The 22,576-nt window shown below is 36.4% G+C and overlaps 2 protein-coding genes across 2 annotated transcripts; both read right to left on the bottom strand.

The window, feature by feature from the left end:
* Positions 1–562: 562 nt before the first annotated feature.
* On the bottom strand, positions 563–4,495 carry LOC147383135 (acetyl transferase 1-like). The gene is made up of 2 exons (XM_086429227.1): positions 3,951–4,495; positions 563–1,647 (listed from the first exon to the last, which is right to left on the bottom strand). Exons 1-2 carry the CDS (start codon positions 4,386–4,388, stop codon positions 730–732), a joined length of 1,356 nt encoding a protein of 451 aa, XP_086285353.1. The 5' UTR covers positions 4,389–4,495; the 3' UTR covers positions 563–729.
* A 2,802-nt stretch (positions 4,496–7,297) lies between these two features.
* Positions 7,298–8,864, bottom strand: LOC147383136 (uncharacterized). The gene has a single exon (XM_086427282.1). It carries the CDS (start codon positions 8,862–8,864, stop codon positions 7,983–7,985), a length of 882 nt encoding a protein of 293 aa, XP_086283408.1. The 3' UTR covers positions 7,298–7,982.
* Positions 8,865–22,576: the final 13,712 nt, after the last annotated feature.

The following is a 22,576-nucleotide window of genomic DNA, read 5'->3' on the forward strand; positions in this document are numbered from 1 at the left end:
TTATTTCCAAATGTTCTTATAGTGGCAATTATCTTCGAAATAGTGGTTGCTATGAAATGTACGATGGGCATGTAATGTATGGCATTATTTCACAATTGCCATACATAATGGAACCCGATAAGATCGAGAAACATGTTCGCGTAATGAGCATATCAGAGATGAGAATGTTGAATTTGGTAAGTAAATAGAATAATAAAATTAAAGTAACAAATAGAACTACAAGTGAAAATATAGAAATTACTCTAATGGAATACCAGCTGAGGCAAAAATTGATAGAAATAATTAGATCTTGAGTACCTCTAGTTAGAATGAATGTGCAAATTTAACTAATGTTTCAAAGGGGAAGCATAATTAATGGTTGATTTGATGGATCGTGATCGTGATCACTGCAGCTATCACCGAAGATTAAAGATGTAACATGTAGAATAAAATAAATTTAAGGAATCCCTCGAGGTTTTGATGATTACCCCTGGAATGCAAACTTCACGAGAAACGAATAACGCTTTATGATCTAGCACTTAATGAAAATAGTAGAACATATTCTTTGGCACTTATCATAAAATTGCTGAAAATATAATAATTTGTATCGTCTTAGTAAGTCTTATACAACAATAATTTTACTCCCCTTATTTCCAAATTCTCCCAACAAATTCTTATCAACTATAGAAAGTTCGTATAATCCATTAAAGGTCGTGGAGAATTGGCTAATACAGTGCTTATAGAAACACTTTACCTTCTCCCACTAACAAGCATAGTGGGCTCCAAGTGCAATATAGCTTGATCATCGCATAGCTTAGCCATCTGATCCTCTGGCAATGTCACCATTACCGTCCTTCCAAGACCCTCTTCTGGCGATGGAAGCACCAAAATCAATCCTTCACCCTCCAAATTCCCGACATGATATGACACATGCAAGGGCTTCATGTCCTCAAACACAGCCTTGTAGGCAGATAAATGTTCCATGTTGGCACACGTTAGCTCGGGCCCATACATATTAAAAGGTGGTGCAAAATTTCCTCCCTCCCCTTTCAATGATTCAAGCCAATCAATAGCGGAAAAGTACTCCTCATCATCGATGCTCGACAAGTGTTGACGAATGATTCCCACCACATAGTCTAACCCACCTTCTTCCATGCCAGCTACATCTGTTGAAACTTTAGAAAAATGTAGAGCATTACCAAAGTACCCATGTGGAAGAGGAACCTCCATTAGCTTCCTAAAGTCAACACATAAGGAAAGGCTGCAAGATTGTTCGTTGGTATGCGTCTTGGCACGTGTGACACTTGACCAGAAGAGTCCGGCGAGCATGTCGAATGGGGTGGCATTGGGGCATTTGGTGTGAATCTCTGACAAGCATTTCTTGATCATAATGTCGGAGAATTTGAAGGTAGCGGTGGACATTTTAGTTGGGGAGGCGATGGGTTGTGCTTTCGACTTGGCTTCGTAGTACTTAGTGGAAGTTGTGTTGGTGTTGGGATTGGTTCGACCACAGAGGCCAGGTGGGTGGAAGAATGGGTTGTGTGCAATGGAGACACGACGATAAGTCTCAGTCCATGATTTCATGAATAGGGTGCCACATGTGGGATCGGCATGCATGTGTGGGAAACTTAGGCCAATGGCTAAACCTCCTCCTTCAAAGTTGTTCATCTGCAACATACACAACATGACCACATGAAATAAATTATATAATTTGATTTGGTAGCTCTCAAGTATAGCTGTCAATTGAACGTTTTGGACCGATCCAGACCGCTATGGATCGGGTTTGAGATTAGTTATTAAGTCCATTTACCCATCGGGGTGCGCTAAGCCTGTTTAGTAATAGGGTCGGGTTTGAGTTTTGAATGTAGGCCCGGCCTGCTATTCTATATTAAATATAATAAATAATAGTTTTATTATAAATTAATAATGATCACCTTACCTTTGTAATGTCTTTGAAAATGGGTTTGGCCCGACCCACAAATGACTCGAATATAAGCGGTAGTGGACTGCACCCAGCCCGATATTTAGATGGGTTGGGTTACTGTCTAATTTTTTTTTTAAGTCCATAATTTAGCGACACAAAGTGGTAAAAATTTTCATAAAAGATGTCGAAGGAACAAAAAGGAATTTCCAACAATGCTCATATAAGCCAATCGTGAAAAAAGAACCCAATAAAATTTAATGTGGTTCGGAAGTGCTCGCCATATTTGATGATTACGAATCACTAACTTTTAGAAAGCAATTGTAGTCTGGGATTTCTCCCAAAACCTCTCTCAAACCTCAAACCCTAAAATCAAAGTTTCAGAAGTCTTATTCCAATATATATATATATATACGAACTCGATCATCAATTATTGGCATACTATGTTCTGAATGATGAAACTATTAGATCTTGATCGTATGAAGGCATAATTTTGCTTGATAAATATATGTTGGTAGTAATAACTACTAAGCTAAAAAATCTAAATTTGTAAAATTTATAATTCTACTACAACATAATAGCTGTCATTTGTCTGTTTTTTGCTACTTTGCTTGATTCTATATGGCTTCGTTCAATTTGAGTAGATTGCATTGTTCCACGAATTATCGCCTTTTCACTAGAACCATAGTGACAAAGTCAGGGTTTGGGAATAATTCAGTAAGAAAAACTTCGGAAAAAAATCAGCAAAAGTTGGTAAAGCCAGAAAAGCATTGGATAAAATAAAAAAGTTTAAAAAATTATTATTTAAAGTATTAAAAGTATGTAATTTATACATTAAATGAAAAAATAAATACTTGAAAACGGCTAAAATAAAAAATAATCTGCAACAATTGTGATGTTTTGAAAAAATCAAGTTCTAAAAAAAAAAAAATTTGTGATTGAATCGACAGGTATTAAAATTGTATTTTAATCGCCATTTAAAAAAAAAATCACATATGTACTGAGTAGAAACCAATCTTAACAGTTGAGATCCGACTCGAATCTTTTTTTAATCCGCCACTATTACCCACCCATGCCCCGAAAAAAAAAAAAAATTTCACTATTAATTACCCTCACAAAAAAATTTCTACTTTTCATTGACCCCACACGAGCAAAATCCTCCCCACCCAAAGTAATATACAATAAATTGTGTAGGGCTCATTTTCAGATCCAGCTTTTTATATTTATTTAGATTAGGATCCAACTCGAATCTTACCAACTATAATCATATCCAAAATGGTATTCATTAAACTGGATCGGTCCCAACATGGATCTAGGGATGGATGTGTATTTAGATCCGAGTTGGGTCAAGGGGCATTAAACCCTATTCAAGACCTTTTTTTTTTTTTTTCTTCCGATCTTCTCTAAAGATTTGAACCCACTAAATTTGATTTTCGGATCTGAGTTGGGTCAAGGAGTATTAAACCCACAAAATTTTATGAAAATATGCATGTATGTATCCCGAGAAAAAAATCTATGGTTCCATCTCCATGCCACATCAGCTGAGTATTGACCGAGTGAGACTTTCTGCTTAGAAAACCATTATTACTTGATTTATCGTTTGTAATCCTTTATTTAGGTTGGTGGTGCGTTGGTGGATACAAGTTATAAATTTTATGCTTACGTCATACTCATATTAGTGTTTGGGCGATTATCATGTGAACATGAGACAACCGACACGTCCACTAAACCGTTACACGAGTTAGCTCTTTTTAACAAAGGTGTCGGGTTCGGGTTTTGCACGGGTCATAGGCCCAATAAGAGCATAAAACTAGTTTAAATTACAGCCCACCTCTTTACTGCCGAATTTTGAAAAAACCCTCTTCTCATTACGACAGGGAGGTATCCCAAATATTAGTGAAAAAGTAGGGATGTAAAGTAAATATTAAAAAATCCACCTGTCATTAGTGGGAAAAGGGCTTCTTCAAAATTTTGAAACGGGTTGCCCGCTTCAAAGTCGGACTCGGCCCTAACCCGCCCACTAACAGCTTTAATTGAGGTTAGAAAGTACCTGGATACGGAACGGCGACCACGTATTCGTATCATCCGGCATGTCATCCCAAACCGTTAGATCTCTTTCCTCAGATCCATCAGCAGATTTCAACCATTCGTCGAGAGTAGCGTTGACCTTAGCTTTCAAAACCCTAACCCCAGCATCGTTGCACTTCACCTCCCAGTTCCCATCTTTCTCTCTTCTCCTTAATCTACCAGTCACAGGAGGGTAATACGAGAGAAGCTCTGATAAAGATTCTCTTAAAGGGCTGAGATCGAACGATCCCCAAGCGTCAGATCGATCATATTTGTAATAGAAGATGATGTGGAGGGTATGGAAGGCCATTGCGTGGTCTAGTACGGATAACGGATATGTCTTACCTGGTTTGACCGGAGTGGCCGAAACGACCGTTAGTTTTGAGTGCACTGTCACTCGGCTGCTCTTGGAATCTGACATCTTCGCCGGAAATCTTACACACAGAGGGAGAGAGAGAGAGAGAGAGGGAGAGAGAGAGTAATTGGGAAGTTGAAAGGTTGATGGCAATAAGATGTCCGTGTTAGTTGAGAAAATTTATGTCGAATGGCGCTGTTTTCCACTTTAAGACCTTACGAAAACGAGATTAAAAGCGAGTCAGAGCCGGTTTTTACATGGTCGATCGAATTATATAGGAAATTAAGATTCTTTGAAATAACCGTACGGTTTGAACCGGAAATGAACAGTCGAGCAGATTGAACCGCCAATTTTTTAACTGATTTAATTATATTTATTAAAGTTGACACTTGTGCTTTGTGGTCCGATCAGATTCCGTTGGATTTTTTTATGGGATAATACTGAAGTAATAATAGATTAAAATGTACATCGTGGAGGGACATTTATGACGTGGATGTGTCAGAATTATTTATGCTTTCATCGAGACTTCACTCGTATCTCGATGAAAAGCATTTATGGTTCTAATACAAATTAATGTTAGAAATGTCCCCCATTATATACTTTTCAATGTTACTCCAACACAGACTCTTTTTTATAAAATCGATTTTTTTTATTAAAGAAGGGTTGGTGTTAGAGTATTGTCAATTTATGAACATAAGGCATTTTAAAAAGAGTTGTGCAGGAGTGACGTCAAGATTATGCCTCGCATCGTACACTTATGATGATATTTTAAGTAATAACAGAATTTACAGTGATATTCCATTTAGAAACATATTGCTATGCAAATCTCCATCTTTAACAATTAAATGATCTGTAATGCAAATGGTTTGCAACAAATGAATTAATCTATTCGTCTCTTCTTTTTTCTTCTGTGATTGAATGATCTTTGTAATAAAAAATTTCATTGTAATTTTACAAATGATTTGAGGTATTTCTTGTACGGCAAATAATTTGCTGAAATTTCTTAAGAATTTAGGTGATCCATGCAAATAATTTGCATTGTGTAATTGATCGGTTGTTAAGCTTGCAATAGAAATGCAGATATAAAGATTGAACTAAGACTTTGGGCAAGTCGAATTCGTTCCACAGGGACAATGAGAATTCAAGGATTCATTCGGATAAAAATGCCAAAACAGAATTTAGAAACAAAAACAGATTAGTTTTAAAAACAAAGCAAAGTTGTAGTAGAAACTAAATTGCAATCTAAACAGAAAATAAAGATTAAAATTCTAAGAGAGAGGGATTAGAGAGGTCAAGTAAACCTTTGCAAGTAATCCATAGTGTAGATAAATTCTGAAATTAACTCAATCCATGGAGCAAGTCATTGCTCATGGATCGGAAGATGGATCAATTAAATTTTTGAAAGAAATTACTATCATGAAAATCCTAATATGATGGAGATTGCCCAATTTATATTCTGATTATTCACATAGCATAGCCATTCTTGAACTTATCTAAGTAATGGCTATCTAAGTTGGATCAAAATTATAAGTTGGATTACCTTAATCATATAAAATTTTCGGAATTAAAACATGTAAGCAAGCAAGAATTTAAATCTACACTAGAGGGATTAATTTGCTATGGCTTCCTTAACTTCTCTAATGAGAATTTAGCCAATCATTGCAAGCATTGTAATTGCAGAAAAACAATAAAAGAGAAAAGAGAGAATAGGTGAAGAAGATGAAGATGATGATCGATCCGAATTCTTCTTTTATAGCTCTCCCAACAATTTACAAAGAAAAAGAATTGAACACTCTTGATGTTCTCACTACACTCAAGAGATCTCTCAATAGAAAATTACAGCAAATTAAAGAGAGGAACAATCAAAAATTGGAGAAGAAGAGAGCAAGGAGAGCCCCTTCTCTAAAATCAACCCTCAATTTATAATGTTCGTATTCGGGCAATCGGGTTAACTTTTCGGATGATTCGCTTCAAACTACCCATTCAGTTACAACCACCGAAGCTTCTAGAAGCTTCTGTGAAAATCTCGAGGCCAAATTCCTCGAAATGACCGCGGCGCGGTGACGTGGCGCCCAAATCCTTCGAGATTTTTCTGGATGCTTCCTTTCGGCTCGTGTATTGTAACCGTAATTGTTTCGCGATTTGTTGGCTTCCACGTGCGCTACAATTAACACTAATATATCATTAGCTTTATTAATTTTGATAAATAAAATAATTTTGCAATTATTTAAAGGAACTAACATTTATGTAATGGTAATCTTAGTGCAATTGTGGTCCCAAAATTGAATAATTGGGACCTTATCACACCCCCAAACCTCAATTTTGCTAGTCCCGAGCAAAACTTAAATCTAAACAACTCCTCTTTCGTGAGGTTCCCGACTGCATTTAGCTTATGCAGTAAGCCCTTAAACCCCTAGGTTACCCCTAGTGGACGAGTTTGACTCGTGAGGGTTTGCAGTGAATATACCCACAAAATTCTAACATTTTAAAAGATAACAACTTCAAAATTATTGTATATAATGCCATCACACCCATCACACTTTTCAGAATCCAGTCAAAGGTCTATTTGAGTAAAAATTCTTTTTATTCCTCATTTTCAGAAATATCTTGAGTGTGTGCACAAATTTTTCTGATTGTAACATAAATTTTTCGGAACAAGGTTTCCCTTCTTAACTACTAAAATGTATGGGTCTGCCTAAATTCTAACTCGAAACTGAGCCTCCTGTCTGGGATTGTGAGAAGTATGGATGTTCACTTTAATACCTCTAAGGGGCTTTATCTGTGATATTCCAGTGTACTCACGTTTTTACCATTGACGGCTTTCACCCTACTGAACTATTTTGGTCCCATTGGACTCTTTTTACAATTTGCACTTTTTCAGTTCTAACCTTCACATCTTTCTGCTTTTCTTTTCAACATTTTTCACGCTTTATCATTTTTCTGATATTCTTTTTTTCAAAAAGCAGGTAGCCCTTTTCAAGGTACCCAGTCTAATCCTATGGTTGCTGTCTTCAAAAATATCAACTACAGTTCTGTTTTTCTTCTATTCAGCCAACCAAAGGACAAGGAGGTCAAAGTTCATTATTTTTCAAGCTTTCCCTCTCATTCTAGACAGTGAAGAAGACAACTCTTAATCCAAAATAACTTTTTCACTACAATCAGAAGTGACGTGAATTTTGTTTTTCAAAATATCTTATTTTTGAGGAATAAGAATTTATAAACAAATTGGACATGAGCTTAGTTTTAAAAATTTGTATGATGACAGTACATATAAACATTTTGATGAAGGTATTTTTGAAAAATGTACCGAAAACAATGTAAAATTAATTTTTTTTTTTTTTAATTGAAATGTGCTATCCACACCCCCAAACCTAAATTTAACATTGTCCTCAATGATTAAAGAGTAGAGGTTTAGAGTACACCTGAAGGCGGATGTCATTACGTTGTAAAAGTTGTAGGTACAACCAAAAGAAGTGTTCCACACAAGGTGTAAAAGTGAAAAGCACACTACACAGGGTGTACACGTGAAAGAAAGTGAGTAAATGCAAAAAGAATTGAAAAATAAATCCTACATGGTCATGCAAAATATGTACAAAAATCAAGGGTTGCCTCCCGAAGTAGCGCTAAGTTTAATGTCTTCAGCCAGACCTAGAACTGGAGTTAATCCTGGTACACAGGATTACTCAGAAATGAATCTTTTTCGGATGAATGAGGGAGAGTCTGAAATGGCTTCAGCCTTTGGCCATTGACTTGGAAGATATTTCCATTGGCTGGATTGAGTACCTCGATGTTTCCATGAGGGTGAATATTGTGGATCAAAAATGGTCCAGTCCAACGGGACTTTAATTTCCCTGGAAATAAATGAAGGCGAGAGTTATACAAGAGCACTTTCTGGCCTACGTGGAAAGATTTTCTCTGAATGTGCTTATCATGCCAGATTTTCGTTCGATCTTTGTAAAGTTTTGCACTATCATAAGCATCATTCCTTAATTCTTCCAACTCAGTGAGTTGGAGTTTTCTAAGCTCGCCGGCCTTCGCTAGATCAAAATTTAAATGTTTGATCGCCCAATAAGCTCGATGCTCAAGTTCGACTGGCAAATGACAAGCTCTACCAAAGATTAACCGATAAGGGGACATTCCTATTGGAGTTTTGAACGCTGTTCTGTAGGCCCACAAGGCATCTGATAATCGTAAGGACCAATCTTTACGAGTCGGATTGACGGTTTTTTCAAGAATGGTTTTGATCTCACGATTAGAAATTTCGACCTGCCCACTAGTTTGTGGGTGATACGGAGTAGCTACCTTATGAGTGATTGAATATTTGCGCATCAAGCTTTCAAAAACTCGGTTACAGAAATGTTTCCCTCCATCACTAATGATAGCACGAGGGGTACCGAATCGGGCAAACACTGTGTTTTTGAGAAATTGAACAACAACCTTATGATCATTCGTTCGACAAGCTGTGGCTTCAACCCATTTGGACACGTAGTCGACTGCGACTAAAATGTATTGGAATCCGTGTGAAATAGGGAAGGGACCCATGAAGTCAATGCCCCAAACATCGAAGATTTCGATGATCAAAATTGGTTGTTGGGGCATCTCATTTTTCTTCGACTGATTTTTCCTAGACGTTGACATCTATCACAAGATTTAGCAAAGAGATGAGCGTCACGAAAGATTGTGGGCCAATAAAAACCACACTGTAAGATTTTAGCTGCTGTTTTCTTTCCTCCAAAATGTCCACCACAAGCATGATTGTGGCAGAACTCGAGAATACCACTTTGTTCTCTCTCATCAATACACCGACGAATTATCTGGTCTGGACAGTATTTAATAAATACGGATCATCCCAGAAGAACCATTTGGCTTGGGCGAGGAAGCGCAGACGATTTTGTTTACTCCAAGAGGTGGGAGTTTGACCTGTCACCAGGTAGTTGACAATGTCAGCATACCAAGGTGTGTCAGAAATAGAAACTGCCATGATTTGCTCGTCAGGAAAATTTTCAGAAATCGGAAGAGAGTCAGAGAGAGTTTCAACTACTAGCCTAGATAGGTGGTCTGCAACCACATTTTCGCATCCCTTTTTGTCTCGAATTTCGAGATCAAACTCTTGAAGAAGAAGGATCCATCGTATCAACCTCGCTTTTGCATCCTTCTTGGCAAGAAGGTATTTCAGCGCTGCGTGGTCAGTGAAAATGACTACTTTGGACCCTATAAGATAGGAACGAAATTTATCTAAGGCAAAAACTACTGCTAGTAGTTCCTTTTCCGTGGTGGAATAATTGAGTTGGGCATCATTAAGCGTCTTGCTGGCATACTGGATGACATGGGGGAGTTTTTCAACTCGTTGCCCCAATACAGCACCTATGGCGTAATCGGATGCATCACACATCACCTCAAATGGGAGATCCCAATTGGGTGGTTGGATAATAGGTGCTGAGGTCAACTCAGTTTTCAATTTCTCAAAGGCGGATAAACAAGCGGTAGAAAACTCGAAAGAAATGTCTTTGGCTAACAAATCACACAGGGGTTTTGAAATTTTTCCGAAGTCTTTGATGAACCTTCTGTAAAACCCTGCGTGCCCTAGGAACGAACGAACTTCTTTCACAGTTCTAGGTGGAGGGAGATTTGCGATGAGATCGACTTTGGCTTTATCTACCTCAATTCCTTTGTGGGAAATAATGTGCCCTAGAACTATCCCAGAGGTAACCATGAAGTGACATTTTTCCCAATTTAGCACGAGGTGCTTCTCTCGACATCTTTTCAAAACTAACTTCAAATGATCCAAACAGTCATCAAAACTCGACCCAAATACAGAAAAATCGTCCATGAAGACTTCAAGAAAGTCTTCGACCATATCAGAAAATATACTCAACATGCACCTTTGAAAGGTAGCAGGAGCATTACATAGCCCAAAGGGCATACGTCGATAGGCGAAGGTCCCAAATGGACAGGTAAACGTTGTCTTTTCTTGGTCTTCAGGAGCAATTGGGATCTGGTTGTATCCCGAATATCCGTCAAGAAAACAGTAATAAGCATGACCGGCTAAACGTTCAAGCATCTGATCGATGAATGGAAGAGGGAAGTGATCCTTACGTGTCATCGTATTCAGTTTTCGGTAGTCTATACACACTCTCCATCCGGTTTGGACTCGAGTAGGTATGAGTTCATTATCCTGATTTGTCACAACTGTGACACCCGACTTTTTAGGGACAACCTGAACTGGACTAACCCATTTACTATCCGAGATGGGGTATATAATACCCGCATCTAAAAGTTTGATGACTTCTTTTCGGACGACCTCTTGTAACACCGGATTGAGTCGCCTCTGTGGTTCTCTCGATGGTTTGAAATTTTCCTCAAGATGAATTTGATGCATGACCACAGAAGGACTGATGCCTTTGATATCAGCTATGGTCCACCCAATAGCTTCTCGATTTTCGCGCAGAACGTCAAGTAACCGATTTTCTTGTGATTTTTCTAGAGTAGGGGAGATAATGACAGGAAAGGTTTCAGCATTACCCAAAAATGCGTATTTCAGCGTATCAGGCAATTGCTTTAACTCGAGCTTTGGAATTTCTTCCACTATTGGAGATGACGAGAGAGAGGACAGACTCTGAATTTTTGGCTGCCAATCCATCATAGGGACAGATTCAAGAAGAGAGTTCACTTCCCTGATGGATTTCTCAATATCGAACTCAAGGCCGAATTGGCCAAAATACTCTTCAAACGGATCCTTGTTCTCCGCTTCCTCAAAAGTGCTACTGACCAGGGTGTCGATCATGTTGACTTCTTCCAAATCATCCATGTCAGTAGATTGAAACTTATTCTGGAAGACGTTCATTTTGACCTTCATGTCCCCAAATGATAGGGTCATGATACCATTGCGACACTTGATGACTGCATCGGAAGTGGCTAAGAAGGGTCTTCCTAAGATGACTGGAACATGAGAATTTGGGTTAATGACAGGTTCAGTGTCAAGAACCACGAAGTCGGCAGGAAAGTAGAAATCCTTCACCTTGATAATCACATCCTCCACTATTCCCTTGGGAATCTTCACCGATCTATCTGCTAGACTCAGAGTGATATCTGTAGGTTTAAGTTCACCTAAACCTAATTGCTGGTAGACTGAGAAAGGAGAAGATTCACACTAGCCCCAAGATCTAATAGACATTTCTCAATCATCGTTTCTCCAATGTGCACAGAAATTGTAGGACAGCCTGGGTCCTTGAATTTAGGAACAATTGTCTGCTGAATCAGACAGGAAGACTGGGCTGTCATCATAGCCTCTCTTGGCACAGGAGTTTTTCGCTTCACTGTGGTGAGATCTTTGAGAAACTTGGCATATGAGGGAATTTGACGAATTGCGTCAAGGAAGGGAATATTGATTTGAACGTTTTTGAACACTTCTAGAATTCCTTCCAATTGTTTTCCCTTTTTGTTGTCTAGAAGTCTATGAGGGAATGGAGCTTTGGGAATGATCACTCGACTTTCGAGAGGAGGAGGTGTCTCCTTAGACTGGTCTTCTTTTTCTGTGGAAGGTGCACTAGAGGTTGTTTCTTTGGATAGAACCTCCTCAGGCATTTCAACTTTATTGTCCACCAATTTGCCAGATCGTAAGGTGTGGACGGCTTGGACAGAATTAGAGGGACCTGCCTGACTATTGATTTCATACTGTCCTCTTGGAACAGTTCCTGCTGGATTTGGTACAGTTTGACTAGGAAACTGGCCTTTGTTTTTCTCTCCTATGGATGAAGCTAACTGACCCATCTGAACCTCTAAATTTTTGATTGCTTGCGCAGTGACCTGGTTGGTCTGAGACTGGTTCTGGGTAGTTTGAATTTGTTGATGTATGAGTTGCTGTTGTTGCTTTAATATCTCAGCCATCATTGATTCTAATGCTGAGTTTGGTTGAGCAACCGGAGGAGAGTAATTGGTCATAGGGTCGACAACGATCGCCCGTTGATCAGAATTTTGATGTGAAGAATAGGATGGCTGCGGAACCAAAGATAGGTTCGCACTGGCATGAGTTTGACGATTGAAATTTTTCTGAAACCCTGGAGGACCTCCTGATTGGATAGGTTCACTTTGTCGATAGGAGAAATTGGGGTGAAACCTATTATCGGGATGGTACGTCTGACTATAAGAGTTAGGAGTGGGTTTCCTATACGTGTTGTAATTTCCAACAGCATTGGCTTGCTCTGACTGCGAGAGAGTCAAGGTGGGACAATTCTCTGTAGAATGATTGAAATTCTCACACAGCTGACATGATGAAAATGTCTCTGTGGCGACTTGTAGAATTGGAGTGGCTTCTTGAAAGTTGGTTTTGACACTGAAGGCGTCAAACTTTTTGTTGAGACTTTGTAGGCTACTCACAAGGCTATTCATGACACTCTTAAGTTCAGGATCAGACTTAACCTCATACATGCCCGGCTTCTTGGCTCCTAAATCTCCTCTATCAAAATCCCCTATGTTTGTGCTCCAATTTCGAGCATTCTCAGCCAATTCGACTAAGAATTCATAAGCTTGATTAGGAGTTTGATTCATGAATTTACCCTGATGCATAGACTCGAGAAGAATACGCTGGGCTGTTGGGAGACCTCGGTAAAAGAAATTAACTAATTGGGCTTTGTCTATCCCATGATGTGGACACTTAACAAGAAGGTCATTGAACCTTTCCCAAGTCTGGGAGAATTCTTCATCCGGTCTTCCCTTGAAGTTCCGAATGGCATTTTTGAATTGTTCCGTCTTCGCCATAGGGAAGAATTTGGCCATGAATTTTCTCGACAACTCATCCCATGTAGTGATAGAGTTGGAGGACAAGGAATTTAACCAAGCCGCAGCATGGTCTTCGAGGGAAAGAGGGAATAACCTAAGCTTGACATTCTCATCGTCGAGGTGACCATTTTTGAATGTTTGGCATAAGGTCAAGAATTTATTGAGGTGATTGTACGGTTGTTCGCTTTCAAAACCGTGGAATTTGGGCAGCATATTGATGGTGGCTGCCCGAATTTCAAATTGTGCCACGTTAGCAGCAGGTAGAATTATACATGATGGAGGGTTGGCAGTAATAGGTGCGAACAACTCATTGAGCGTTCGTTGATCCTCATGGATGTGATGAGGTGGAAGTGGATGTGGATCCATTTCTGGGATTGGTGGAGTGAGAACGGTGTTGTTTTCTCTTCTAACCTTAGGTAGAGGGTGAGACCTTGTGATCTCCGGATCAAATACAATTGGATTTTTCTGCGATCTCCTACCTAACATACACTACCAAATTGCACACAATAGGAGGGAGAAATTCACACGTGAGAACTGGGTGCCTATTACTAGACAGCTCCTAACTGGTTCAAAGGATTAATCAAAGCCTCCAACCCAAATCTCTGAAATCGGAACAACCAGTTTAATCTCCAGAGGAGAGGTGGCGCACAATGCTGAGCAAGGGCACTCTTAGATCACCTCTCGTCTTGAATAGACGTAGTCTATCCCCTGAATTCACGTAGAACTACAGGGCAAGATTGCGCTAGGCACTGTTCACGATCAAGAAGTGCAATTGGTGCAACTTTTGATTAGCTTTGCTTAATGAGCTCGATGGAACCTAGAGTCCAATCTAATCAAATTTTAATTAATTAATTTGCTGTGAATTTGATTTTCCTAGAAGGGCAAGAAATCGGTAATGAACTCCGATTCTTATCTTATGGTGTCATCCTCGTAAGGGTGCCCTTGTTACTATGTGCAATCCAATGTGTACAAATTAGTCACTCAAAAGCAATACAGAAACTCACTAGCGAGTGATGCGTGAGTGTTTCGAAATTTACCTCCCGTTCTAGACGGGGGATGATCGATTTGAGTCGACTCGGGCCACCAACACCAAACTTGGTGTACGAACCCGAGGGGCTGAGATAGTTTCGTCCCACTATCGTCCGTCCTTAATTCTATTACAATCCGAGCCCTCTCGGATGAAATTAAAAATTAATACAAGTTCAAGTTCCTAATACAAGTTGTTTTCTAAGAAAAATAAAAATGCAGAGAAAATTTGAATTTGCTGATCTTCTTGGTGATGGAACCAATGTAGTGGATAAAAATTCCACGTGTCGCCTTCCGTCAATTTCCGTCGACTTCCGTCAAGTCCTTCACCTAAACAGAACAAAATTATTCAAATTAGAATACTAAGAAAAAAAAACAAATATGACCATTACAATGTCCATGATGTCAGAAACTTTTCCAACAAAAATCAGCAGAAAATGTTGCCACGTCACCGCGGCGCACTAAGGGGAAACCGCGGCGCGGTAAAATTTTGATGAAAATCGATTTTTCAAATTGGAAATAGTTTCTGATATCCTGAGGATTGTAATGAAATTTTTTTCAATTTTTTTTCTGTTCGTTTGGCTTCTGTTTCAAGCAAAACACATTCGGTTCTGTTTCGGAAACTGTTTCGGATACTTTCTGAATTGAAAAATGAATCAACTCGCTGTCCCCGGCAGCGGCGCCATTTTGATCGGTTGTTAAGCTTGCAATAGAAATGCAGATATAAATATGTGAACTAAGACTTTGGGCAAGTCGAATTCGTTCCACAGGGACAATGAGAATTCAAGGATTCATTCGGATAAAAATGCCAAAACAGAATTTAGAAACAAAAACAGATTAGTTTTAAAAACAAAGCAAAGTTGTAGTAGAAACTAAATTGCAATCTAAACAGAAAATAAAGATTAAAATTCTAAGAGAGAGGGATTAGAGAGGTCAAGTAAACCTTTTGCAAGTAATCCATAGTGTAGATAAATTCTGAAATTAACTCAATCCATGGAGCAAGTCATTGCTCATGGATCGGAAGATGGATCAATTAAATTTTTGAAAGAAATTAGAAGCTATTCATGAAAATCCTAATATGATGGAGATTGCCCAATTTATATTCTGATTATTCACATAGCATATAGCCATTCTTGAACTTATCTAAGTAATGGCTATCTAAGTTGGATCAAAATTATAAGTTGGATTACCTTAATCATAATAAAATTTTCGGAATTAAAACATGTAAGCAAGCAAGAATTTAAATCTACACTAGAGGGATTAATTTGCTATGGCTTCCTTAACTTCTCTAATGAGAATTTAGCCAATCATTGCAAGCATTGTAATTGCAGAAAAACAATAAAAGAGAAAAGAGAGAATAGGTGAAGAAGATGAAGATGATGATCGATCCGAATTCTTCTTTTATAGCTCTCCCAACAATTTACAAAGAAAAAGAATTGAACACTCTTGATGTTCTCACTACACTCAAGAGATCTCTCAATAGAAAATTACAGCAAATTAAAGAGAGGAACAATCAAAAATTGGAGAAGAAGAGAGCAAGGAGAGCCCCTTCTCTAAAATCAACCCTCAAATTTATAATGTTCGTATTCGGGCAATCGGGTTAACTTTTCGGATGATTCGCTTCAAACTACCCATTCAGTTACAACCACCGAAGCTTCTAGAAGCTTCTGTGAAAATCTCGAGGGCCAATTCCTCGAAATGACCGCGGCGCGGTGACGTGGCGCCCAAATCCTTCGAGGTTTTTCTGGATGCTTCCTTTCGGCTCGTGTATTGTAACCGTAATTGTTTCGCGATTTGTTGGCTTCCACGTGCGCTACAATTAACACTAATATATCATTAGCTTTATTAATTTTGATAAATAAAATAATTTTACAATTATTTAAAGGAACTAACATTTATGTAATGGTAATCTTAGTGCAATTGTGGTCCCAAAATTGAATAATTGGGACCTTATCAGTAATCAAGGGCCAGTAAAAGTAATTTCAAAAAATCATTTGTAGCATGCCAAGTAGAGCCTAAGAGATAAACGACAATATTTGAACTTTAAAAAAAAGAAAAAAAAAGACTATTTTAGATTTTATGTTCCTGCAATTTAAACTTCAACATTACTTCTCATAGATTTTCTCAAAATGTTGACAGTAAAGACTCGATGAGAATTGGATCATGTCACGACCAACTAAATCATAGGGGCTGCACTATCTCTCATCTAATAGAAATCAATAGGCAATATTTGTGCTTAAAACACGAAGAACCTTAATGGGGTGGACTGAATTTTACAAAGGATGATGAAAATGTGAACTCCTAGCCATTTATGTGTTGGAGAGACCGTTTCCTATTTTGTGTCGAGCAATTTATAAAGTCTCGCATTAACAATATGAGACTCCATCAACTTCATATAAAAGTTTGCTCAATGGGGCATTTCAGCAAAAAATTAAACAGAGAACACCTCAAATATGTCTTTATAAGTTCAAATGGGAGACCAAACCGCAATTTAAGAATTGGATGAAGTTGTAGCTAAAATGTTGTGTGGGACAAAGTGTTAGCCAGACACTTGAACATGACCTTGTAATTTGACTAAATTTCAAAAAGTTCCACTAACAGAGCCTCGCACGGTTTATGCTCCGAAGATGGTATACTTCGATGAATTTACGTGAAGGAGGTGGTTTTGGTGAGAAGAAGAGTAGAAGATATTGCACACCCTATATAACCCATTAAAAGTCCCATTGGATACATAGAGATTATAGAAGCTTTGGTGGTTGACTAAAAATTCTCTCAAATAAGAAAAATCACCAAAAACAGACACACGAATTCAGACCTTCTTCAATGCTACTGCCACAATAAAACGTACCCATTAATGAAAAGGAAAAACAATCAAAAGGAGATAATTACTTAATGCACCTTGTGGAAGGGACTTCTTTCTAGTCCCTCAACTTTTTTGTCTTAACTTGATCATCCATTTAGTTTAACTTTTTCTTTCTTAATGCCTCCTAACCTTCTTTCAGTTGATGAGATCGATGATTTAAATTGTTTTGATTGACAATTCGAATCTGTGAGATTTACCTATGTTCCAATTGTCAAGATCACCTTTTACAACTTTCGAGATCAAAGATTGTAAATCGTCAATCTCGATATTTGAACATGGATCATCGAGATCAACCTTGTTACGATAGTCTCTCAATGTTTTAACTTGAATCATCAAGATCAACAATTTGAGTTAGCCATTTTATTAGGTTGATGGGATATTAAGAAAGAAAGATTTACTAATTGGGTTTTTAAGATACCACTTCAAACTCACGGTGCATTTAGAAATATGTCCCCAATGAGCATTGTCTATTTAGTCATTTTCACAAAAGAAAGTGAAATGACCTTAGATTTGTAGATTGGACAAGTAAACCATATAGATACTTTTAACAACATTTAATAAATGCAATTTAACCCCTATTAAATGTTATAATAATTGAATAAAGAATGGAGAAAAAGAAGAATGAAAAGATAACTCTGGGGCTCGTAGTAATCTACATTATCTTTTATAGACAGCAGACGCTCCTCCTCTGGTTGAAATCAAATATGCAAATTCTCATATTTATAAACAAAGAAGGCTTTCAAATGTTCCAAAGAGGTGTGTGCACAAAAGGACACCTTAAACCAAATGAGTGTCTCAATAGAGAGAGAACCATTGCCTCCTTTGGGTTCAAATTGAACAAAAATCTGGTTTTAAAGCCTAATTAGTGCCTATTAGAGGGTACAATTGAAGAAGATAACTCTTCTGTTGTTAAAAATATTTTAAAACTAAAAAGTTATAACTACTTAGGATTTAATCCATAAGTAGTAAGTAAGATACTTAAGTTACTCCCAACCTATGATATTTACTATATCATTTTAAAATCACGTCAAACTAAAAAATAATTTAAATTTATCAAATAAAAAAGATTAATTTTATTTGAATCAACACTAAATATATAAAATATATTTATTTAACCTTCGACACTAATAGAAATCAATAGGCAATATTTGGGCTTAAAAGAACAATAAAATCAAAACAACCATATTTACTCACCATGGTCTTTTGCTTCGTAGGCAAAGAACCTTAACGTGGTGGACTGAATTTTACCAAGGATGATGAAATTGTGAACTCCTAGCCATTTATGTGTTCGAGAGACCGTTTCCTATATTGTGCCAAGCAATTTATAAAGTCTCACATTAACAATATGAGACTCCATCAACTTCATATAAAAGATCAGTCAATGGGGCATTTCAGCAAAAAATTAAACAGAGAACACCTCAAATATGTCTTTATAAGTTCAAATGGGAGAAGGATTTAAGAATTGGATGAAGTTGTAGCTAAAATGTTGTGTGGGACAAAGTGTTAGCCAGACACTTGAACATAACCATTCAAAAAGTTCCACTAATAGAGCCTTGCACTGTTTATGCTCCGAAGATAGTAAACTTCGATGTAATTTCATAAATTATATAAACAAATTTAGAATTTGTGAATCTAAAAGGTCAAGAAGTCTGTCAAAACAACCTAAATATGGTTTTCTTGACTTTCGTGGTGATATCTAAATCTAACAAATAAAATTCTAAGAGAGTTTTTATTGGCACCCCAACTTTTACCTATACTCACCTATTTATTTATTTTTATTTTATTTTAATTGGGTTGTAATAAGTAAAAGTTGGGTACCAATAACAGCTCTCTTAATTTATCCTAAACGTTGAAGAGCTCAAAGATAGAGATCTTCTAAAGAAAAATTGAGGAATTTTAGCTAGGTGTTTAGGTCATTTTCTAGAAGAAGCAAAAAAGATTTACAGGGAAAATGAATTATGATTGTTTCTACATTATAACGTTCTATTCTTGAGTAACTTTAAGAACTACAAATATAAAATTTAAGCTCATTTTCACGTTGATTACAAAGTGCGGAATACACGTCTACAAGTAGAATGTCATTTCGAAGGATTCCTTTTAAAACAATGTCGTAGCTTGAAAATAGACTATTTTAAATAATCCAAAACATTTAGGTCCTATACTTTTGGCATTGTTTTTCATTCTGTTTTGTACCATAAAAAACTATATGACGTGATAGTCATGATCACTCACTCATATGTGATTTTGATCTAGGAGACTCCAAGCCGAAGGTCCACACATATATGTGTTGTGTGTAAAACAATGGGATGGTTGAGTTTCATTGTCGATTATGAGTTGCATAGTGATGGAAATCAATTTGTTCAACAAGATATTGATCCTAAATAATTGGAAGAACTCTTTGACGTAAAGTCCAGGCTTTGTCTATTTTACAAAGGATACAAAATAATTGCATGCAAATAGAATGGTAGGTGGAAGGAATCCAAGACTTTTTTATATCCTAACCATCCAAGCTATGCATTTTCGTACTACTTAGCATACAATGATATTGAGAAAAACAAGAACAATCGAACCAAGAAACGAATAAAACACAAAATATAAATCATGCACAGAAACATAGATTTGTATGTAGTTCCGTTAAAATTGAGGTACGTCCATGGATAACACTGATTCCACTATGAAAAGAAAACTCACAGTTACATATTACATCTTATCACTAAAACGAGAAATAAATATCCCAGGAAACCTAACTAGAATATGTATAGTTTAATATCTCCTAAGAATTCTAAGTACTTCCATTACAGTGAAGGTCCTTGTTGATTGTGCAATCAATTTGTCAAACAAAAGATCTATCAATCACCCAGACGTACAAATATTTAATTTAGACAAATAAGAGTCTCAAAATCATCTCAAATACCCTAAAACCAAATGGCATTTCAAAAAATGGGAATGTTTCTTGGGTTTTATAGATTTGTGTGTGTGTGTGTGCGTGTGCGTGTGCGTGCGTGTGAGAGAGAGAGAGAGAATTCACTTGAAGGAGGTGGTTTTGGTGAGAAGAAGAGTAGAAGACATGACACACCCTATGTTACGACTCCAAAGAGTAGTAGCCTTGTAATGGCCGAATGTTAGAGAAGAGAAAATACAGCTAACCCATTAAAAGCCCCATTGGAAACATAGAGATTATAGAAGTTTTGGTGGTTGAAAATTAAAATATAATTTTTAGTAAAAAATCCTCTCAAATAAGAAAAATCACCAAAAACAGACACACGGATTCAGACCTTCTTCAATGCTACTGCCGCAATAAAACATACCCATTAAGGAAAAGGAAAAACAATCAAAAAGAGATCATTACTTAATGCACCTTGTGGAAGGGACTTCTTTCTGGTCCCCCCAACTTTTTTTTCATAACTTGATCATCTATTTAATTAACTTTTTCTTTCTTAATGCCTCCTAACCCTCTTTCAATTGGTGAGATCGATGATTTAAATTGTTTTGATTGACAATTCAAATCTGTGAGATTTACCTATGTTCCAATTGTCAAGATCACCTTTTACAACTGTTGAGATCAAAGATTGTAAATCGTCAATCTCGACATTTGAACATGAGTCATCGAGATCAACCTTGTTACAATAGTCTCTCAATGTTTTAATTTGAATCATCAAGATCAACAATTTGAGTTAGCCATTTTATTGGGTTGAGGGGATATTAAGAAAGAAAGATTTTACTAATTGGGTTTTTAAGATACCACTTCAAACTCATGGGGCATTTAGAAATATATCCCGGGGAGCATTGTCTATTTAGTCATTTTCACAAAAGAAAGTGAAATGACCTTTGATTTGTAGATTTCACAAGTAAATTATATAGATACGTTTAACAACATTTAATAAATGCAATTTAGCCCCTATTAAATGTTATAATAATTGAATAAAGAAAGGAAAAAAAGAAGAATGAAAAAATTGCTCTGAGACACATCATAATCTACATTATCTTATAGACAACAGATGTTTCTATTCTGGTTGAAATCAAAGATGCAAATAGGTTGCTAACGAATTTGTCTTCAAGATACAACAGAACCTAGTTATGCCGAAATTGTATATTTTCTCAAAATTTGTACTAATCTTAAGAAAATTTGTCACACAGAATTTCAAATATACAAATATCTTTTATGTTATAAAAAAAAACATGAAAAATAATTTAATTAAGAGAGAGAGAGATTAATTTTTAATCAATTTTCTTTTTTAAATTCAGATTTTCTCATATTTATATACAAAGAAGGGTTTCAAATTTTCCAAAGAGGTATGTGCACAAAGGGTGCCTTAAATCAAATGGGTATCTCAATAGAGAGACAATCATTGCCTCCTTTAGATTCAAATTGAATCAAAATCTGGTTTTAAATCCGAGTGCCTACTAAAGGGTACAATTGAAGAAAATGACTCTTCTGTTGTTAAAAATATGTGAAAAATAAAAAGTTAGAATTACTTAGGATTTAATCTCATAAGTAGTAAGTAAGATACTTCAGTTACTCCCAACCTATGATATTTACTATATCATTTTAAAATCACACCAAATTAAAAAATAATTTAAAGTTACCAAATAAAAGAAATTAATTTTATTTTAATTAACACTAAAATATAAAATATATTTAATTTTTAACACTAAATTCAAGTTTAGATTTTTGAATGTTAGATTATTATTATTTTTACTAATTATAAAATAAATTTGCGATCTTTTCAAATTGATGATTTTTGTAAAATTGTTGGATTGTAATTGTTCAAAATATTAAGGGTAAAATTTAAAATCTTATATGTAGTCTGTATTGACTTATAACATCAAATTTGATGGGTTAATGAATGTCCCATCAAAATTATGTGGTATCCACCACTACGTGAGAAAATAGGTAAATTTGACGCAAAAATATTTAAAATTTACCTCTTTTTTGCATATAGCATTCAAAAGGATCGCGTCGAATTTATCCTTTTTTCATGTAATACACGTAATACTAGGGTTCTTACGTCAAGTAAAAATCTAGTATCTCTCTCTTTATAAATAAGTAGTCGGCTCTTCTTCTTTACACAATTATTCTATTTTTCAAATATAAAAATTTTCATTATCTCAAAATATAAGAAGAGTCAGAATAGCACACATATTCTTCACAGATCGAGATCGATGCATTGCTTATAGATTATTGGAAAAGTTATTCCATATATTTTACGTTTATTATTTTTGTTTGATTATTGTTTTATTCAAGATCAAATCCTAGGTTTGTGGTTATAAATACATGAAATTTTACAGCATATATGTAATGGCAAAGAACTCTTAACTCAAGTGCTGTATCAATTTAGACAGTAGTCTCCTTCATGGACTTATTTCCCAACTTTTCAAAAATCATTATGGAATGGCAAAGAACTCAAACTGCTTTTCTCTTTCTTCTCTTCTCATTATTGAGAAAACCTTGATTTGATTAATCAACTTCTTAAGTTAATTTTTATTCTACAAATTTGAATAAGTGTAGGATATACATGGAGGTATAAAAACTTACAAGCATCCAACTAGACTCATTCATTATGTGAAAATTGGAAAATTCTACAGG

Source organism: Akebia trifoliata, chromosome 16 (assembly GCF_017979445.1).
Source record: "Akebia trifoliata isolate Shusen 1 chromosome 16, ASM1797944v1, whole genome shotgun sequence".
Taxonomy (NCBI): domain Eukaryota; kingdom Viridiplantae; phylum Streptophyta; class Magnoliopsida; order Ranunculales; family Lardizabalaceae; genus Akebia; species Akebia trifoliata.

Excerpts from the sequence above, each read along its gene's own strand:
- LOC147383136 (XM_086427282.1), bottom strand. The coding sequence starts at position 8,864 with ATGGGTCCCTTCCCTATTTCACACGGATTCCAATACATTTTAGTCGCA.
- LOC147383135 (XM_086429227.1), bottom strand. The coding sequence starts at position 4,388 with ATGTCAGATTCCAAGAGCAGCCGAGTGACAGTGCACTCAAAACTAACG. Across the intron at positions 1,648-3,950 it reads GGTCGCCGTTCCGTATCCAG|ATGAACAACTTTGAAGGAGG; the intron begins GTACTTTCTAAC and ends TGTATGTTGCAG.